We start from the raw sequence: 22398 nt of genomic DNA on the forward strand, positions 1-22398 counted from the left end.
GTATCTTAGGTTTATCATGATTTTCATCAACAGTTCACTAATTTGTTTAATTTGAGTGTTTTTTTTTTTTTTTTACAATAACTTTGCCACTAATTTTAGACTTTTTTTCCTTTCTTCGAAAACTAGTCCCAAAACTCAAAACAGTCTTGATTTGTAGCAGGCTGTCAAATGTTCACAACATTGCATTTTGCATTCATATCTTTAAAGAAATCTTACACATGCAGAAACATTGGTTGAAATAACGAATTTATCATAAAATCACACTGGACTGCAGTCTTCTCTTTGTCGTCATCTCTGTTTGAATCCTGTAATTGCAGTTATTTGCGGAATTATCATCTTTACGTGGGTTGAGCATCGGCACAGCTCCTCAGCGCGGATGAATCTAATGTTTTGAGGAGTGTGTGTGGCTGTCATTCATTCACCACACCGGTGTGGATACTGTACTTCAGAATCACAGATTCTACGTCTTGGACTATGAGCAAAATAAGAATTTTCCCCGCAAAATGTCATCTGAACGAGTAAGTAACATGCCTGACAGTTGTGACCAACTGGGAAAAAAAAGCATTACAATAAATCGTGCTACCAACGGTGATTAACCGCTTAGCTCATATCACATTAAAACATGCAAATCTATTATTCTTGTTATACTTTGTTCTCAAATTGTTAAGGTTAACATCAGCGTTGCGTGACTATGTGTATTTAGTGTGTATTAGCGTTACCTGTAGATTTCCGTGAAGTCTAATCTTTTGCTTTTGACTACAGGTGAATCTCCAGTTGTGATGATTGTCGTTTAGACCTCCGCCATCAAAATAATACATTTAATTATCCCAGCTGCTGTGAGAAAAGGCTATAAATGATCCGCCACCTGCAGCATCCTCACATGCGATAGTCTTTTAGCCAGGCTCCTTCCTTATGTATTTAGACGTGACGTAATGACGCAAAGACATGCTCGAATTTCCCACCTAAACACACCTGTACCACTCAAATTATAACACATTATTACAAGCTTACCTTTATGGGCTAAGATGAGGAGATAGTTTTGAACACTGGCTGCTTATGTACTTGCTCAAAAATTGATTTTGGATCATTTTTAACCAAAGAAAGTTACAGGGGTGAGGGGAGGATGGAACGGGAGATTGACAGACGGATCGGTGCAGCTTCTGCAGTAATGCGGTCGATGTACCGGTCTGTCGTGGTGAAGAAAGAGCTAAGCCGTAAGGCGAAGCTCTCGATTTACCGGTCAATCTACGTTCCTACTCTCACCTATGGTCATGAGCTTTGGGTCATGACCGAAAGGACAAGATCCCGGATACAGGCGGCCGAAATGAGTTTTCTCCGCAGGGTGGCTGGGCGCTCCCTTAGAGATAGGGTAAGAAGCTCAGTCACTCGGGAGGAACTCGGAGTAGAGCCGCTGCTCCTCCACATCGAGAGGGGACAGCTGAGGTGGCTCGGGCATCTGTTCCGGATGCCTCCTGAACGCCTTCCCGGGAAGGTGTTTCGGGCATGTCCAACCGGGAGGAGGCCCCGGGGAAGACCAAGGACACGCTGGAGGGACTATGTCTCCCGGCTGGCCTTGGAACGCCTCGGTGTCCCCCCGGAAGAGCTGGAAGAAGTGTCTAGGGAGAGGGAAGTCTGGGCATCTCTGCTTAGACTGCTGCCCCCGCGACCCGGCCCCGGATAAGCGGAAGAAGATGGATGGATGGATGGAAGTTACAGACTGCAGCTTTAATTTACATAGACACAAGACACCGGTTGTTTCTTTGAATCAAAGCAAATATAATTACAAAATAGAAAAACACAATATATATTCAATTGCAGTGTTCCTCGTGTGGTTTACTGTAAAAACAACAACAACAAAAAACACACACTAAACAAAGACTTGACAACTGTACCTCTATATTTCCATCAAGCCTGTCTTGTGGATATGTCAAGAGGTTCTCATTACAAAGGTCTGCAAACATAGAGTAATGTCAATTCTGAAAACATGGTCTGGTAAAAGTACAGTGGGGCAAAAAAGTATTTAGTCAGCCACCAATTGAAACGGGGCTGGGTCTTTCAGCATGACAATGATCCCAAACACACCGCCTGGGCAACAAAGGAGTGGCTTCGTAAGAAGCATTTCAAGGTCCTGGAGTGGCCTAGCCAGTCTCCAGATCTCAACCCCATAGAAAATCTTTGTAGGCAGTTGAACATTTGTGTTGCCCAGCGACAGCCCCAAAACATCACTGCTCTAGAGGAGATCTGCATGGAGGAATGGGCCAAACTACCAGCAGCAGTGTGTAAAAACCTTGTGGAGACTTACAGAAAACATTTGACCTCTGTCATTGCCAACAAAGGGTATACAACAAAGTATTGAGATTAACTTTTGTTATTGACTAAATACTTATTTTCCACCATAATTTGCAAATAAATTCTTTAAAAATCAGACAATGTGATTTTCTGGATTTTTCTTTTCTCATTCCGTCTCTCATAGTTGAAGTGTACCTATGATGAAAATTACAGGCCTCTCTCATCTTTTTAAGTGGGTGAACTTGCACAATTGGTGGCTGACTAAATACTTTTTTGCCCCACTGTACATGGGACCATATAAATATAGTGTCTGATGAAGAAATATCACATCCACAGTATTTGGTGTCACTGGATCTAATCATGGAAAAATGTTCATCAGTTTCCATTTAAACTAAGAGTAATGCAGCAGTTACGAATCATTTAGAGCAGTTTGTAATGTAAAGAATGTAGTTGTAAAGCAGATGTAATGTGAATTGAGTTTTTGAAATGATTTTATTGTGAAGTTTTGTTGTGCCTGTTTGAAATGGTGACTTTAGTTCAATGTGTATTGTCTCCAAAAAAAGTTGAGATTTGAAAAAATGTGGATTTTGATCATCAGTTGTGAGCTTGAAAAACGTTTTGAAAAACGACATCATGATTCTGATATTAGTGATTGCGGGGGGGGGGGGATCACACCATTATATACAAATAATGCATTCATGCCTTATTAAATTAAGCACTCTTTTCTTTTTCTAAACAACAAACCACTCTTATAGCTGTACACTTTTTATTTTAATATACAAATAACATTACGGCTTGATGAAGCCAGAACAGACCGATCATTATGTTGTAGCAGAAAGTGTGCAACATATGTGGCGTGGTTACAAGCAAACGTCACCTAAATAATCCAAATTTAGCTCAAAATGGAAAATTATAATTTCATTAAAATACAAACCAGAACATAAAACCTTCTCCAGAATATATACGTGTGTGTGTGTGTGTGTGTCTGTGACTGTGTGTGTCTGTGATTGTGTGTGACTGTGTGTGTGACTGTGTGAGACTGTGTGTGACTGTGTGTGTGTGTGAGACTGTGTGTGTGTGTGTGACACTGTGTGTGTGTGTGTGTGTGTGTGTGTGTGTGTGTGTGTGACTGACTGTGTGTGTGTGTGACTGTGTGTGTGACTGACTGAGTGTGACTGACTGACTGTGTGTGTGTGGGCATGTTTTTGTGAAATATCAGGACACAAATGTGTATAATGACATGGGTATGACATAGGTATTACAAAAAGAGGGTGAAATATGAGGACGTTCCCCATGTCCTCACTTTTCAAAATGCTTATAAATCACACAGAACAAGATTTTTTTTCACAGAAAGTGAACTGCACAGTCTCCTGTGAGGGCTAGGTTTAGGGACAGGGGCAGTGTGTGTGTGTGTGTGTGTGTGTGTGTGTGATGGGTAGGTTTAGGGGCAGGGGCAGTGTAAGGGGATAGAAAATACGGTTTGTACAGTATAAAAACCATTACGCCTATGGAATGTCCTCACATTTCACAAAAACAAACATGTGTGTGTGTGTGTGACTGTGTGTGTGTGTGTGACTGTGTGTGTGTGTGTGTGTGTGTGACTGTGTGTGAGTGTGTGTGTGTATTTATTTTCATTCACAGCATCACATTGTTGAGATGTTCAAGGGCGTGTATTGCTAAATTGGATTCCTTGATAGCAGGCCCTTCTTTAATCCACAGCAGCACTTAACATGATGGGACACTGGCGAAGCCACAGAGAAATGGTCAGGTGAGGAAATCATTTTATTCATTTCAAACACAGCAAACTGGAAGCTAGTCAAAATATTGACTCAAAATATAACTATAAATATGCTGACAAAATTAAGAAATTCTATTGAGTAACTCGCTCTTATAATACATGACCTCAGAACTGAATTGTAAGAATATGCATTTTAACAATGGTTGGCTTGCTTATGATACATGAAATGTTGATGTAACTCGTGGTCGAGAACATTTTGCTTAAGGTTAGTCTTCCAAGTCAACACAGAAACAACGGAGAGAGATATTTCATCTATTGTCTCGAAATAACACTGCATTTTTTTACTTGCATGGGAATAAAGAACCTCAGCTCCCGTATGAACCAACCATTACATAATGAGAAAAATAATTTCCTCCTCAGAGTAAGATAAATGGTGCTATTCTCAATGTACAGAACTGTTAGAAAAACTTCCATTTAAGTCTTCATTTTAAATGTTAATATTTACAGACTACAACATACAAGTCAATTTGTCAAAACTTCCTTTACATTTTCCTTATTAGCATTGCACAACATTGCCTATATGTAGCCACGTTTATTTCTTAAGATATATGAAACATGTTTGAGTCAGCCAACTGATGCATTATCGTCATTTGGGAAGACGGGCAAAAATACAACCTGATGCGTCAACATAGCTTATTTACAGCCTTTTCCGTTTGTTTAAATAAAAAAAAGTGTCTGACCATATGGTTTTCAAAACCAGTATCACAGGACACTTTCAAAATGCCAAATCAAAATCTATTCTACACAGGATAACAAATTCATTAAGAACTACTCCATGAATTTCCTACTATTTATCTGCATTTAGTCATTTATGATAATGGTGCAATTGGTACAACACATACTATGCTTTCATACCAACACACGACCAACACTGTATGAAACCAAAACCATTTTAGATGCAGCACAGTGTGACAGTTTCAATGCATTCTCCGATTGAAAAGTATTTGCGGATGCTGATCACTATTCTTGACCCTTAATGCAATTCCTGATGCTCTACAATAGTATCAATTCGTGAACTTATTCGATCTTTGTTATAACCTGATAATACTTGCTTAAAAGTACAACTCAAATCTAGTATGAAAGTATACGTCCCACTCCTACATTGCCACTCATAATATAATCTTGTCGAATGCTGCTCTTCGATACATGTTAAAGATCAGGGATTGCAGCAAGGTCTTGATCGGTTGCACCAATATTTATTGTAAGATGGGTCAGAATACACTGATGTATAGTTCGGAGGGGGGGATCTTGGCACCGGGAAATCTGATAAAACATAATGACTTTATATAGGATGTATGGAAAAATCTCAATAAGAGTCCTCACATGACTAGGTAATAAATGTAAAAGGAAGAGAGAAAAAGAGACATGAAACCTGTTGGGAGTGCCACAAAACCAATTTTGGCTAGACAACACTCTCGCGGTTGGTGGAAACAAGAACCGCCCTGCGGCAAATAGGGCAGGTTGAGTTCTCTGAAAGCCAGCGGTCGATACAGTGCACATGGTACTCGTGAGAGCAGGGCAGCTTTCGCAATTTGTTGCCTTCAGCATACTCCGTAATGCAAACGCTGCAGGTTTTGAGTGCATCGCTTTCACCAAAGTTTCGCATGGATAGGTTGTCAATCTGCTCTTTGGTGAGACCTCTGGGCTGGTCGTCGTCTTCCTCGTTGAGCAAGAAGAAGTGCGCGAGTCGCAGAAAGGGCAGAGATCCAGTTTCATCCAGGCTGATGGGAGCCCGTTGTCTGCCTCGGTTCTCCCGAGGACCAGCAGCACCGGGAAGTCCACCTTCCAGTTCCCTTTCCTCTGTCCGTGCCTCTACACCACCCTGGTTCGCGGCTCCATGCCCAGGAAGATGGGAATCCGCTTCGCTTGCCGCGGTTCCAGTAGAAGCATCAGGGTTACCCAGTGCATCAGTAAGGTCTGCTGGTGGGTTGTCTTCACGGTTCGAGTCTGGATAGTCCGAGTCCATAAAGTAGCTAAGTTCCCCGAAGCCAGTCATGATCTGTCGAATCATAGACTGCAGAGCCAAAGAAGTGGCTTCACCAAGTCCAGCATCTGAGATCCTCCGAATGGGAATGCGGATAGTGCTGACGTATGTTCTCACTCCAGCCCGCTCAGAGCGGGAGAAAGTCCGACGGAAACCCCCGCGCTCAGTCTCGTATAATAAAGTGTTATTGGAGGTCTGCGAACGAGACCGTGTACGGTTAGCAATGCTGTCTCTCTGGCGGTACTCTCCAGGACGCACCCTACGTACCTGCAAATCCAGCATTATAGTTGGGGGACGACGACCTGAGGCTCCTGCTTCTCCAGCATTTATCTCTCTTTCCTGTGGTGTTCCAGGTAACTCAGGTGCTGCTCCCGATTCTTGAGTTTCCATTTCCACGGTGCTCTGCCTAGGCAAAAATAATTGCCGAGTCCTTGAGCTTCCCTCTACCTGGGGTTCAGGCAGGATCTCAGGATGGCGAGAAGGTAGGCCATGCTGAGTAGGCGGAAGTCCATCCAATCTTTCAAGGTTGAGCGGTGAACGACCTCTTGCAGTACGAGCCCTTGTCCGTCGCTGCTCTGGGCTTCTACTGCGAGCCCTTATTTGACCTCTTCGTGGTTGCTCCACTGGAGGCAAGGTTGGGGGAGCTAGGTTTGGAGGGGCTAAGGTTGAGGGAGATACGGTTGGAGGGGTTAAGGTTGGAGGGGCTAAAGTTGGGGGAGCTATGTTTGGTGGAGCTATGGTTGGGGGAGCTGTGGTTGGGGGAGCTGTGGTAGGGGGAGCTGTGGTTGGGGGAGCTATGTTTGGGGGAGCTGTGGTTGGGGGAGCTATGGTTGGGGGAGCTATGTTTGGGGGAGCTATGGTTGGGGGAGCTATGTTTGGAGGAGCTGTGTATGAGGGAGCAATGTTTGGAGGAGCTGTGTATGAGGGAGCAATGTTTGGAGGAGCTGTGTATGAGGGAGCAATGTATGAGGGAGCAATGTTCGGAGGAGCTGTGTATGAGGGAGCAATGTTCGGAGGAGCTGTGTATGAGGGAGCAATGTTTGGAGGAGCTGTGGTTGGGGGAGCTATGGTTGGGGGAGCTGTGGTTGGGGGAGCTATGTTTGGAGGAGCTATGTTTGGAGGAGCTATGTTTGGAAGAGCTATGTTTGGGGGAGCTATGTTTGGGGGAGCTATGTTTGGAGGAGCTATGGTTGGGGGAGCTATGGTTGGGGGAGCTATGGTTGGGGGAGCTATGGTTGGGGGAGCTATGGTTGGGGGAGCTATGGTTGGGGGAGCTAAGGTTGGGGGAGCTAAGGTTGGGGGAGCCAAGGTTTGGGGAGCTAAGGTTAGTGGAGCCAAGGTTTGGGGAGCTAAGGTTAGTGGAGCCAAGGTTTGGGGAGCTACGGTTGGGGGAGCTAAGGTTGGGGGAGCTACGGTTGGGGGAGCTAAGGTTGGTGGATCTGGTGCATTAACTTCCCTGTTTAGAGACAGGGTGCTAGGAACTGGCAGCTCTGGCTCTACTATAACAGCCAGCTCATCTACCACTGGCTCCTCAACCACCTCTGCAGTCTCCATAAGACTCTCCGGCTCAGACACAGGGCCATCTGCTCTTTCCTGGCCCCCTTCTGTCTGCGTTTGCTGTTCAGCTATGTTGCGATTGACATTGATCTCCAAGCTGAAACGGAAATCACCACTGTTGGGATTGGTTTGGCTCACAGCCCGCCATGACTGGTTACCCCTGTAACCGCTCCTTGTTGTATTCCCCGTCTGTCGTACTGTGTTGAGCCAGTCAAGAAGCGTCTCCCCACTGGGGTTTTCCTCAGTGCCCTCCACCTCTGTTGCTGAGAACAACAACAAATTATCAAAACAGGGCAGAATCACAAGTAGTCACCTGGATGATATGGATTTTATATACGAACAGGGCATTTTACAGTTGACTTACCACCAGGCCCCTCCCTTCTTTCCTCAGTTGTGGCATTGCTGGGCGACTCCGGGCCATCCTTCACCTGTCGAAGGCGGCTCAACAGTTCATCTGCTGTAATTTCACCTAACCAAGAAACATAATAGTTAGAATTGTGACAGAAGAGAAAAAGTGGGGATCTTGCAGGGAAACATGTAACCTACTAGGCAAAGTCAATCAGACCAATTAAATTATTTGATTATGGTGGTCCATTTCATAAAGTTTCATTCATGCACATTTCCAATATTTCTCCGTCAAGACCTCTTAAAGACTAATTATAAGTAAAAGAGTTTTTCATCATATGATAAGTTTTCAGCAACCAAAATCCTGAAGGTCCAAATCAATGCAGTTTTAAAGCGCTTCGATGGGCTCCAGAGGCTCTGCGTGATCCCAGATGAGGAATCGGGTCTTATCTAGCGAAACCGTCAGCCATTTTCAGAGCCCATCAAAGCCCTTCGAAACTGCATTGAATTGGACTAGGCATGTGCCGGTATCAAATTTTCATGTTGCGATTAATTGTTGAAGCTTTTATCACGGTATAATCACAGTATTGAAATTTGTTGCAAAAAAAGTGTTGTCATACTATAACAGGTTTAATAACTTTCTTATAACAAAAGAACCAAACATTTAAATACAATAAAGCAATACACAAAAATGTATAAAAGTAAACAAATATTTAAAACAGATTAAGTGCAAAAGAATTATAAAGAACAAAAGGTAACACTTTACAATAAGGCCTCACTAGTTAATGGATTAACATCAACAAAGAGCGAATAACTACATTTTTTCAGTTATTATTCTTTGATAATGTTAGTTAAAAAAGCAACTGTTAGTCAGTGTTAGCTCAGGTCCATTAAATAATAGTTACAACTTTTGATAATAATAATAATAATAATGTGTTATTAAATGCTGAAATGTACATTTAACTAAGATTAATAAACGTTTTAGAAGTATTTTTCATTGTCAGTTTGTTAATGAATGAACTAATGTTAAATAATGGAGCCTTATTGTAAAGTGTGTGACTGAATAACGATCGGAACATATTCAAACAATATCTAGGGCATGTAATTTAGTCCAGATTAAAATATAAAATGTTTAAGTTTGAAAATCAATAGCCTTAAGTCTTTAAGTATTAGGTTTTGTTTATGAGAATTACTGGGGAAACGGCTGCATTTCTGCTGTTCCGTCAGCGCCCTCTGCTGTCAGAGAGTGAATGCACATCTCCTTCACTCATTCCGCCACTCACTGCTCATGCACGTTGGGTTTGGTTTACATCAGTGCGCGTTCCTCTTTGTCGTATTGTTCATTTTAAACGGTTGATGGGTAAAGTATTCTTAAAATGCATTCTAAAAATCTGATTAATTCGCAAGAAATAATTATTCACTGTATTTTGAAGTGCCCACGATAACAATATTGTGCATGTTCATTATTGCGGTATATCGTATTACCGTTTACCGGCACATGTCTAATTTGGACCTTCAGCATTTTGGTTGCAATTGAAAAGCATTATATGATAAAAAACCCTGGAACGTTTTCTTCAAAATACTTCATTTCTTTTCGACTGAAGAAAGAAAGACATGAACATCTTGGATGGCATTGGGGTGAGTAAAATATCAGGACATTTTCCTTTTGGGGTGAACTAATCCTTTAAGTCTTGTCTTCTTCTTGCACCAAGAGGAAATTCCAAATTATCATCCAATAAAATGCTCTCTAGAAATCTCTTCCCCCTAATATCACCTGCCACTGACTAGCAACAGCAAGCTGCAAATCATAGTTCACTGGTGTGACGTAAAGTCTATAAAAAAAAGTCCCAACCAAACATCCTGTTTCAATTGGAAATAGAAAAGTATACTAAGCTTGTCACCATTGGTGGTTCATGGGGTTAAATGTGAATGATCAGGATGTTTTAAAGAATCAACAAGACTCAAATTCCTTTATTAATACATGGCTTGCACAAGAAAACAATTAATGGGATACACTTAAAAATAAACAGTATTTTTACACATAAAACAAAATGTAGCAAAACACTGCATATCCGACACATTCATGGTCTGCAACTATGTTAATACACAATGAACCAGGTTGGAAATAACAGATAAATAAAACAACAGATGATAAAATGTTCACTATTCTAGGTTCGATTGACGTCAGAGTTCAGTTTGTTTGGCTGATACGATAAGAGTGAAAACTCTTCCGAACTAACCGTACCCGAGTCCGCTTGAAAAGGGTGGTCTGCCAAAGTGTAAAGGGACGAAATGCATAACAGTTTACAAGACATACGTTTCAAATGGCATGGTACATGCATTTTTGTGACACAATACCTCCAAGATACTTTCCAATAATATAATGTCTTCTGACGAAGTTGGATATGCAGAATTTTGCCTTTTTGCAAATTCAAACGGTAGTTTATGAATGAATGATCTAGTCTTTATGCAGTAGCTGTCTAGAAAGACTCATTAAACTGCAAAAGAACAGAACATACCTGAAAACCACCGGACTTACCAGGACAAGAAATGTCCGTTCAATGCAATCATCGGCAGGACGAATGTCTAAAGGATGCTCCAAAATAACATTCCTTTCCACTGTCCTGGGACATAAAAGGATTGGGTGGCTTCATAAGTTTGTGTTTTGTTTGTTTACTTGTTTCCGAGCACAGAAACAAAAGGCAAACCATTGAAGTAAAATGCAAAGATAACTGGCAATATGTCTGCTTACAAAAAGACCTAAGAAGGGAATCGAAAGATCTGTGAAAGAGCCTGTGGTATTGACAATTTCCCAATCAAAACGGCGAGACAGCTGAATGTGTTCTGGTAATTAAAAAGCACTATTGGGACAAAAGCATTGGGACACACCTCTTAATTATTGAATGAATGTGCTTTAATCAGACCCATTGCCACAGGGGTACAACATCAAGCACCTATCCATGCAGTCTGCATTTACAAGCATTTGTAAAAAAAAAAAAAACAATTATATATATATACCACGCTTGAATTCATTGAACTCTTCAAATAAGTCTGTTTATGAAATTTCATCCCGGCTAGATACTCCATGGTCAACTGTAATGTGGCGTTCACACCGGACGCGAATAATTCACGCTATTTGCGCGAAGGTGGATGCTTGAACATTTTGAGTTTACTCGCTTCATTCGCGCGTAACATTCACTGCACAACAGACGTCATGGGAGGGGCTTCTGCCAGCGGCTCGTCTCGTTGAGAGATGGCTGACATGGGCTGTGTTTACACATCTTTTTTTGTTAAAATCTACTGTTAATGTGTGACAAAACGTAGTTAAGACTTTTTCAGGCGATAATGTAGTTGTTTAAAGCTCAAATCTGTGGTTTATTTATATAAAGAGCGCCTATTTGAACATCTTATCTGGCGTTTTCGGAGTTGTGAGCTCCAGTGGACCAGCAGCGCTCATTAACCCCCGGCGAGAGCAGCCTTTCCTCGGCCAGTCCTTCTGCCATCTGCCGCTGGCTCTGATGTCTCTGTGGCGTCTCGAGCTATAATTCGTCTTGTGTAGATGTAACAGCCGATCTTTGCTCTCATGGATCTATTTGTTCCCTGGCAAATCGTTTAGGCTGAGGGCAAAGTGAAGTTTCATTACTTTTTTATTTTTAGGCTATAACTGTACGTTACAGTTGTAGCCGACTAGCACTGACATTGAATGTTTGACTGAATTGTTTGCTTTATTTCATGTATAGCTTCTTATACCTTTTACTTATACTTTTGTATTATTGATCAAACATAAACTTGCATTTAACAAAAAGAGACTGGGTTGTGTTTCATGTAATTTAATGTTATCACAGTGATAATCATATTGTCTGAACCAGATATTAATATACAGATTGATTTTCTCCTCATTGTTGTCACTACTAGAGCAAGCTCCTGATTGGTTAACGCGGCGCGAATATCCGTCAAAGTTCAGATTTTTCAACTTGAGCAATTCGCGCGAATCACTCGTTCAAAACGCTCAATTCGCGCCGCAGAATGCCATTTCGCGTCTCTGCATTGACTTGACATGTAAATCACTCGCGCAAATCACGTCATTCGCGTCCGGTGTGAACGCACCATAAGAGGTATTAATGGAAAGTGGAAGCGTTTAGGAACAGCAGCAACCACGTAAATTCACACTGAGGAGCATGGTTTGTAAAAGTTCATAAAAGTCATTGATGCTCTGCTAATGGCATAGCTGAAGATGTCTAAACTTCCACTGGCACGAACATCAGCACAAAAACTGTGTGCCAGGAGCTTCGTGGCATTGGTTTCCATGGCCGAGCAGCTACATGCAAACCCATATAGTGTAGCACTCAAAGTTACTGGGGCTTGCGTTCAGTTCAAAACAATCAAATGTGTTATGCTGTGTTCAGTGGCAGGGCTCTACGCTAACATTTTTCTTGAGGAGCACAGTCAAAAATTTAGAAGCACTTTCTGATCAATAACACGCATTCCAATTATAACTTTCCCATTACAGGATGATCTTTGTCCCTTTAAATTAATGTCCAGGGGCATTTTTACCATTATAAGAGCAATGTTTTCTAATCTTATTATGTATGCATCATCTTTTGTCAGTTTCTTCAATTAAAATAGAAAAGTTGTTTTTAAAATGTTAATTTAAACAATAAATTCAGTTAGAGCAATAAGACACAACCAGACTGTTACCAATCTAATTAAATCAGCATCAAAAGATCCATCTTTGCACTGTAGAAGTGGCACAGCAGCTCTATCTGAAGTGGTGTTTAGACACATTTACATAGATTTAATGCAGCTCATGGGTAAATAATGTTGTATGAATGTTTTAAATATAAGTTTTTGAATTTAGAAATAGGCTATGTACAAGTTAAACTTAAACTTAGTTAAAAGATTTATATTTTACATAAAAAGTCCATGCAAAGTATAAATATGAAAATAAAACAGCCAGTAGGGGGCGTCAAGTCTATGTGCGAGTCATTTCACGAAATAAACAGTATTGTGGCTAAAACGTTGTTACTTAACTTGTCTATTGGACTTTTTTACAAGATCAGTATCACATTTGCAATCATGCCAATACTCGGAGCAATAGCTGTCCGTAACTTTATGCGCTTAATAAGCATAACTGCAGGCGTATCGCGGAAGAACACTGCAGCCTGAGCTACTTCTCTCTGTTTGTGTCCATGTCACGCAGGGACTGTGCTCCTCTGCAGCGCTGCGACCCGAACTGGAATTGAATAGTCAGAATATAAACACTTATTATATGTGTACCGTAGTGATTCAGGGTAAGATAAAAACACGGTTTGGAAAATGGATTTATGATGCACTCACTCATATGCATCTAGTTAATTTTAAACAAAATAAATGTTATGGACTGCAGCTGATAAAGATTAAATCAAGAACTCATACAGGAGCGTTTTTAAATGATTTTTTATTAATTCATTTTTGGTGGCATTTGTGCCCCAAGCCCCTGTTAATTTCCGACCTTGTTTATGATAATCCAAATGTGGTATTTCTAGTTAATTTTGGCTGCAAAGAAAAATCAGCGCGAGGCGTCTGGTAAGTGCATGGCCGCGTCACACCCGTTTCACCCATAGACCGTGGTTTCACCTTTTAAACAATCTCCGGCGCACACGTTTTTTGCCGATGTCTCCGATGCGGAGGCCGGGATATAAACCTACCAACATCCGCGGTATAATTTTTGGAATGATTTATGTAATATTGCTGAACTACTGCACAATGTTTCAAACGAATGGGAAATTCTGAACAAAGACTTTGTTTTGGTGAGTGATTGGTTAAATGTCTCTAACATGACTGTTGCAGCTCGGCAGGTTCTCATGTGAGATGTTATGCGCACACACTGAATTTGGCTTCTCAGCGAGCACTAAAGTTGTTTTCCTTCTACATTAGCCTATGTTTTAAAGATTTTTTGTGGCTCTAAGCAAAGTAAACTGTTTTTTTGCTTTGAAGACATTTTTTGTTAAAATGTTCTAAAGAAACTGAAAAATTGTCACACTTAGTTGTAAATTGAGAACTGTTTATTCTTAATGATTGTTCTTTGCAATTGTATGGCTTACTATGTTTCATTAGAGCTTGATAATCTTGAATATAACTTTGTTAATAAAATAAAAGTATTGAAAGAAATCTTCATAATCATTTTTAATATGGCAATACTGTCAAACAGATTTTCTAACTAAAAACAAAACACATATTAGCTCCAATTTTGGTTAAAATCTAAAGTTCATGTATTTGCACAGCAGGATAAAAATGTATGTTAAGAATCGTTTTGGGAATCGGATCGAATCGTTAAGTGCCTTAAGATTACCACCCCTACAGCTGATTGGTGGAGAGGAGACCGAGTGAAGAAGCCAATCAGTATATGATATACTCTTTTTTGAAGGACATCCTGGGATTTTTTATGACCACAGAGAGTCAGGAGCTCGGTTTAACGTCTCATCTGAAGGACGGTGCTTGTTACAGTATAGTGTCCCCATCACTATACTGGGGTGTTAGGACCCACACAGACCACAGGGTGAGCGCCCCCTGCTGGCCTCACTAACACCTGGTTTCCTGCTTAGCTTCAGTGGGCAAACCAGACTCGGGCTACAGGGTGCCAGCTGCCGGCACTGAGAAATCTTTATTATTTTGGAAAAAGCATGCTTCATCATCTCCACATTTTTTAACTGTCACCATTGGTATTCTCGTTTATATTCATTAAAAGAAAAACACAATTTGTTCAGTAAACCACTATAAAAAAAAATTTGCGTTTAGTTGTTTTCTCCCCCCAGCTGTACCGAACCGTGATGAAATGACAGTAGAGTACCGTTACACCCCTAGGTGACACTGAATGACCCTGCTCTCTTACACATATCCGTCCCTCCAGTTTTCCGCGATTGCTGAATACAACACAAAATCAACAAAATTTTGCTTTTTTGCAATCCTGCATAATACGCAATTTCACCACAAAATAATCGCAAAAAATATTTTTAAATCACAAAAATAAATATTATCTAATTGAATCATCCCTAATGACAGTACAGCTGTAATGCGTTATTTTCACGAGGATACAGACGTGTGAAAGCCAAAGCGAATCTTTCTAACCTGCCGTCTCACATAAGATGGATGAATGACCAAATAAAAACTATGATATGCCTGATAACACAAAAAAAGAAGAGTTAATTAAAGTGCTGTATAGCACCAACTCAATTCGCACTGACTGATGTCAGACTGGCTGTAGATTGTGTGCATGCGTTGGCCGCCTGTCAGCGCACAAGTAATTATGCCTATTTGTCCATCTTAGCAGTTATGTCTTGAGTGAACAAGTTTGGGACTTCAGTGTCAGTATTGGATCTGCACATTACTGTAGGTCTTAAAGTTAAAGCAAACGAATATACACCCGCTCCGGTCTGTGTAGTTAAACAACAACAGGGGGAAACACGTTTGAGCGCAGAATCTTGGGACATGTGGTCTTCACCTCACAGCCGGTGGAAAAGAATCGGGATAGGACTCGGGCAGAAATCATGTTGATGTGATTATTAACGTTACTGAAGTCTGAAGCAGAGCAGGACCAAGTGTTGTGGAGCTGAGGAACCGCTGAAGCGATTGTTAATGAGATGAACGCAGCACACGCCTCACGAGCAGCGGGACTTTTATTATGACACAGTCGCCGGCGCCACTTCCTCTTCTCCGGTCATGAGGTAACACAGCTCTGTTTATCATATTAGACACATCTGAGTGTGTTGATAATGATGTTATGACGTTACTCTGTGCGTTCTCTCAGCGGCTGCTATGACACTTGTTCACACTGCAGTGAGAGTAAAGCGTTTCTGCAAAATAAAACCGGAAAACGAGGGTAACGCAGATATGATGTCATCGACAGGCGACTCCCTCACACGTCCCGGTTCCTCGGGTAAAAGAGCAATTTCTCACGATTTACAAATAGTTGGAAACATTTGGGATATTGCAAGTACTCAACTGAACAAAATATATAACACTGGCCTAGTGGTTTTTTTTTGGGGGGGGGGACTTTACAGGGGTAGTTCATCCAAAATCATCCTTTACTCACCCTCAAGTTAGGGCTGGGCGATATGGCTGGAAACTGTATCACGATATAAGAGTTTCATACTTGAGTTTCAAGTTTCATAAATATAAGTCTAAAATCACAATGAACACTTAACAATTGTTATTTTTTTGTACCGTTTAGATGCTTTGTCATAAGGCACTGACGCAGAGTACCGCTCCATGTCATTTCAAAGAATAGTACAACGGCGAGCGCGTCGAGTATAAACACGTCCCCAAACAGTCCAGGTGTGTGTGTGCAGTCAGCGGAGGCTTGCACTGCAGAGCCAGACAAGAGTATAAACCAGGCTTAAGGTGGTAAAACAAGTTTGGTCTGACTACGGTCAGACTTATAAAATCCAAAAAACTGCCATACTGGCGAGCTAACTTGTTTTATCAACAATTTCCTCGCTCGCTGCGGCACTCGTTTTCCACTTATCCCTCCACGCCGGTTCTGTTACTGAAGAATCCAACACGAGACAACGCTATGGCGCAACCAAACAGTATACTGTTACATGATTGGCTGTTAGTGTGTCACTCCCTACGTTCCTATGTTACCAGAGAGCGAGTGCCTTTGTTCATGCAACCAAACTTGCTTTGCAATCTCCGGTTTATTCCGGCGAAGAACGTTTTATCGAACATATTTTTTATTGATATCGATTACGTGTCTATCGCGATCGTTTTATCGCCCAGCCCTACCTCAAGTTTTTCCAAACCTGTTTTAATGTCTTTGTTCTGCAGAACACAAAAGAAGATATTTTGAGGAATGTTAGTAACCGAACAGTTGATGGACCCCATCAACTGACATTCCTCTAAATATCTTCTTTTGTGTTCAGAAGTAAATGATGACAGAATTGTTCATTCGGCTGAACTATCACTTTAAAGCACTGTTTGTATCTGTATTTTTATGTTGTATTTATTTGTCTTTGTATACAAGTTCTAATTTTATTCCTAACCGTTTACTTAATTCTCCTTAATTTCCCTTATATTAGGAAGTTGCATATTGCTGTGGTTTACGTATAAGATTTTGGTCATATTTCCCACCATAAGTGATCGTGTTATTAAAGTCGCAGTGAACCGGAAGTTGCAACGGATTTTACTTCGGTGCTGTGACGTATTTCCAAGTGAAACGAACATACGGTTTTACTCCAGCGCTCCTCCTCTCCATCTCTCGCTCATAGCAGACTAACGGTTGGAGGGGAGTGCTTAATGATATTCAAACTGACATCATCGGGAAAAGGAACACCATTCCAGACCGGAGGTTACTTTTCAGATTTTGATTAAAGATTATCAAGGCAAACAATTTTTAAATTGTTCACCCCAAGACCAGTAAAGTGTGCTAACAAAGTAAATAAGGTCGATTGTGATTTTATGAGGACACCACTGACTAGCCTTTTTTTGGTAAGATACCAAAATAAACCAGATTTATGCATTTTGTTTGTTCTATTTGACTACTGTGCGTCTAACATAATACATAATATGGTACAGACGGCTTCCTAATTCTATAAATCACCATATCGTATCACAAAATCCTGGTGGGACTGACACATGACCAAATTGTCTCAATGGAGCACTTTTGCCATCAGTTGTAGTTTTGCAGCATGTAAAAACATGAAGAAACAAAGGATTTACCAGGCGTGCCAAGCAGATTGTTGTCTCTCATGAGCCTGTAGTCTTCTTCACTGAGATTGTTGACAAACTGGTAGAAGGCCTCTTCTCTGTCCAGACGGTCCAGCTGTCTTCGGCGTTGTATTTCAGACTGATCACTGCTGCCCTGATCTGCATTATCCTGACCCTCCATCTCTGCGACCCAGATGTCAGATCCAACTACAACACAAGAGTCAATCAGTCAAAACATCAGTCAAAACACACACACACACACACTGACCCAACAGCCATTGTATTCAACCCAGCATGAGCTAATAAATGAATATAGCCATCCTCCAGTACCTATATGATAGCATCACCATCATATGGCCACACAGTTCCTATACGAGTCTTTGTTACCTGTGTCTAATGAAGCTGGTAAAACGTGAACGTGCTAGGAATAATCTTCCTAAAACACAGTATAATATTGTGAGTTAGACTGTGATTTCTCGGGTCTCTGTTCAGATATAATGAGCTGACTGAAAACAAAATGGCATCAGCGAGCTAAACAGGCTAAAGGCCAGGAATCTCAGGGAAAACAACCTTTACGTGTGTCCTCGATGGAATTAGCACAATGAATGCCATGCCAATGTAAGAGAGTTCATTACGCTAGGACTTATATCACTAATATTACAGCAATGGTATATTTCGTAATGTGTGACGACAAACCTCTCGCAACCATGAACTAGTAAACGGGTGAAGGCTAGTGTTAGCCGTAGCATGAGCTCAAGCTGGGCTCAAGTTAGCTCGCGTAGCCTATGGAGAACCAGCTTTCTTCTCGTGCTAAGCTAACGCGAAGCTAATGTTAGCACGGCTATGAGATAAACACAGCCAGCGAGCTCTCCGTCATTTCGACGATCACAACAACTGACCGGTGAAATGAGAAAAAACATAGAAGAATACCTCAATAAACCCGTCGACGCCTTATCTAGTAACAGGTCCCTTATCTGCCTTGTAGATGTTTATAAGTGTTATTCTTGACAGCTATTCAGGAGTACATTTTCTCAAGCGTCTCTTCAGCGTGAATCTACTTCCGGTGTGCGGTGCGGAAACGTAATACAACTTAAAAGTCCCTATTTAACGCTGAAGTATGTCAACATCATTTTGTAGGTTGTGACAAGTCTAAGGGTGTAAAATCACTGTATATGTGGCTTATTTATCATATTCATATGTCTCAGAAATAATCAAATATGGGCAGATAGGCGGGCAGTTGTGAGGTATTTTTTTTACTATTTTCAAGTGTCTGTACTTTATCAGTGTTTTTCTTTGGAAAACTTTTACTTCACAACATTCCAAAGCATAATATTGTACTTTTTACTTACATATTGAATTGAATTTAATACTCAAGGAAAAGTAATTCAAAGTTTCGCTTGAGTACAAGTTAGAAAGTTTCCAAAGAAAAACACTGATAAAGTACATTTACTTGAAAAATATTATATATATTATATATATATATATATATATATATATATATATATATATATATATATATATATATATATATATATATATATATATATATATATATATATATATATATATATATATATATATATATATATATATATATATATATATATATACATTTTTAAATGCACTACATTAAATGACTCGACCTCCTCCTCTTAATTACTTAATGTGAATATTCATTATTAATTTTTAAGGAACTATTGAGCTCAAAAGTCCCAAAATGTCATTCCGGGTAACTGTCCCGGCTTGAAAACTGAATACAAAAATGTAAATTATATATTATATAATATATTATATTATATATAATACAATTATTTAAAATCTATACTTTGGCATAATTGTATTGATGTTTTCAATGATACCTACAAATATAGTGATAATTTACATTTACATTTAGTCATTTAGCAGACGCTTTTATCCAAAGCGACTTACAAATGAGAGCAATAGAAGCAACTACAACAGTCAGAGGCTACAGTATGCAAGTGCTGTAACAAGTCTCAGTTAATCTAACACAGAACACAAAGGATAATACTTAGCTTATTTAAATTTTTATGATAGAAAGACTTTTGTCTCCAATTGATTTCTCTAATATCATTCCTGGATAACAGTCATTTTGGACCATAATGCATTCTGGTATGTCATGTGACATATTGTATCAAAAGAAGACCCCGGAGGAGCCCCAAAACATGCGCAAAGGCCAGTAAGCTTCTCTTAAAATGTTGATATTACTATAATATCATAATTAATATAATACAACTTAAAAGTCCCTATTTAACACTGATGTTGTCGGTTATTTGTGACATGGCTCCATGGAGTAGGCCTATATTGGAAGTAGCGTTTGTGCCGAGCCTAAGAACAACTCTGGGTATATATATATATATAATTTGTTACTCGTTGTCATGCATCACACGATGTTACAGGCCATGACATTATCATATTTTCTGTAAATAAAATAAAAAGTGTTTTGTAAAGCTAAGAATCATGATTTCTTGTTGTCTGAATTAGTCAGTGTATTTTTTCCGTCATGTTACATTGTGTAATGAAAATATTTTATTTTACTTTTATTTTGGTAAAAAGTAATTTATTTTATCAATAAGAAATTGTCATAAATAGTAATTTTTCCTAATTCTACAACGTTAAATTATTTTAAAATAACTAATTTAACATAAATCTTGTGTCAACTCTGTTACCATATACTTTGCCTTTAAATTGGTGGAATTATCTCCCACAACCATACAGGAAATGATGTCACTGAGGCACTGAAAGGTGTGTGTGTGTGTGTGTGTGTGTGTGTGTGTGTGTGTGTGTGTGTGTGTGTGTGTGTGTGTGTGTGTGTGTGTGTGCTCTCTCTGAGAAAACATTTTAATCTAAAAAATGTTACACCAAGAGTTATTTTGTAAGTAACGTGTTTGACAAGCACTAAATTATTAAAATCGAATATGTTTTCAATAAGATACTGGAAAGATTTTTTTCCCCTTAACTTTTTGTTGTCATATGTCATAATCTCCAATTATAGAATTATTTGCGTGGTAAAATCAGTATACAGTGTGGCTTATTTCTCATTTTGGCTGAAACGACCTCTATCCAAATCTCTTTTAGTAGTGAATATGTCTCATAAATAATAATATACCAAACCCATAGTAATAATGCTTAATATAGTCAATATCACACACAATTACACTGAAATGTGTTTATCCACATCTGTCCACAATGACACAGATGCAGTTTTAAAGGGATAGTTCACCCGAAAATGAAAAATTGTGTCATCATTTACTCACCCTCAAGTTGTTCCAAACCTGCATGAATCTCTTTCTTCTGCTGAACACAAAAAATGATATTTTGAAGAAGACATTTTGAAATCGTAAAAGAGACACCGGAAGAAACAAAAGCATCAAAATGTTCATCAACAAGGAAAATCATTTTAACATTGTCAACAGATTTGCTATTTAGGTTCAGTAAGGTCAAATAAAATCATTATTATTAAGCTGTTTTACTGCTATTTTGAGTCCTACATTTATACCCGCCCTCAAATACCTCACAATAGGGAAGAAAAGACAATTGCAACTTACATTTCATGCTGACTTTAAAGCTGCACTATGTAAATTTTCCGTCCACTAGAGGTCGCCTATTCAAAACAAAGGCGTAGTTTGATGACGCCACGTTTGAGCGCAGAATCTGGGATAGGACTCCCAGAAATCATGTTGATGGATGTGATTATTAACGTTACTGTAGTGAAGCAAAGCAGGACCGAGTGTTGTGGAGCTGAGCAAGGCCACTGGAGCGATTGATAATAAGATGAACGCAACACACGCCTCGCGAGCAGCGGGACTTTTATTATGCCACAGTCGCCGGCGCCACTTCCTCTTCTCCGGTCATGAGTCTGAGGTAACGCAGCTCTGATTATAATATTAGACACATCTGAGTGTGTTGATAATGATGTTCTGACGTTACTCTGTGCGTTCTCTCAGCGGCTGCTATGACACTTGTTCACACTGCAGTGAGAGTAAAGCGTTTCTGCAAAATAAAACCAGAAAACGAGGGTAACGCAGATATGACGCCATCGACAGGCGACTCCCTCACACGTCCCGGTTCCTCTGGTAAAAGAGCAATTTCTCACGATTTACAAATAGTCGGAAACATTTGGGATATTGTACTCAACTGAACCAAATATACAACACTGGCCTAGTGGCTTTGGGATATTTTACTGAGAAAATGTTACATAGTGCACCTTTAATGTTCTCAAGCAGTCAATTTTATTAGCAGTGCCGTAACACATTTCAGAAGTAGACCTGGATATACAAAACTAGTACAGGAAAACAAAACAAGTAGATTTTAAAGTGATAGTGCTGCTATATATTTGTGTAATATTTGTGAGTAATATATTGGTAAATTCAGAGTAAGTGTGATCAGGGAGTAAAAATTTTTTTTTTTTCTATGCATGAATTTTATATAGAAAAGAAATAAGAGAATTTTCATTTAATAAGATAATTATTTAATTTCATTTTGATAATATGTTTTCTAGTTTAATGCAATTTTTTATTTTTTTAAATTGTATTTACCTTTAAATTACTAGATTGTATCAATACATAATAAATAAATAAATAAATGGTAATTAAAGCACATTCTTTCAACTTAAATTCAAATAACTAAAACCTTTTTAAAGGGATAGTTCACCCAAAAATGAAAAGGACCCCATGATTTACTCACCCTCAAGTCATCCTAGGTGTGTATGACATTCTTCTTT

General features: G+C 39.7%; 1 protein-coding gene across 2 annotated transcripts; it reads right to left on the minus strand.

The window, feature by feature from the left end:
- Positions 1-4054: 4054 nt before the first annotated feature.
- Positions 4055-18726, minus strand: rlim (ring finger protein, LIM domain interacting). 2 transcript variants are annotated; one of them, XM_079838411.1, is made up of 4 exons: positions 18588-18726; positions 17670-17864; positions 7993-8097; positions 4055-7885 (listed from the first exon to the last, which is right to left on the minus strand). In XM_079838411.1, the coding sequence occupies exons 2-4, from the start codon at positions 17836-17838 to the stop codon at positions 5490-5492; spliced, it is 2670 nt and encodes an 889-aa protein (XP_079694537.1). In that variant the 5' UTR covers positions 17839-17864; positions 18588-18726; the 3' UTR covers positions 4055-5489. The 2 variants fall into 2 exon arrangements, with proteins under 2 accessions (XP_079694537.1, XP_079694536.1); XM_079838410.1 differs by having other exon boundaries at positions 4055-7891.
- Between the last annotated feature and the right edge of the window lie 3672 nt (positions 18727-22398).

This window comes from Gobio gobio, assembly GCF_949357685.1.
Source record: "Gobio gobio genome assembly, chromosome: 16".
Classification (NCBI taxonomy): domain Eukaryota; kingdom Metazoa; phylum Chordata; class Actinopteri; order Cypriniformes; family Gobionidae; genus Gobio; species Gobio gobio.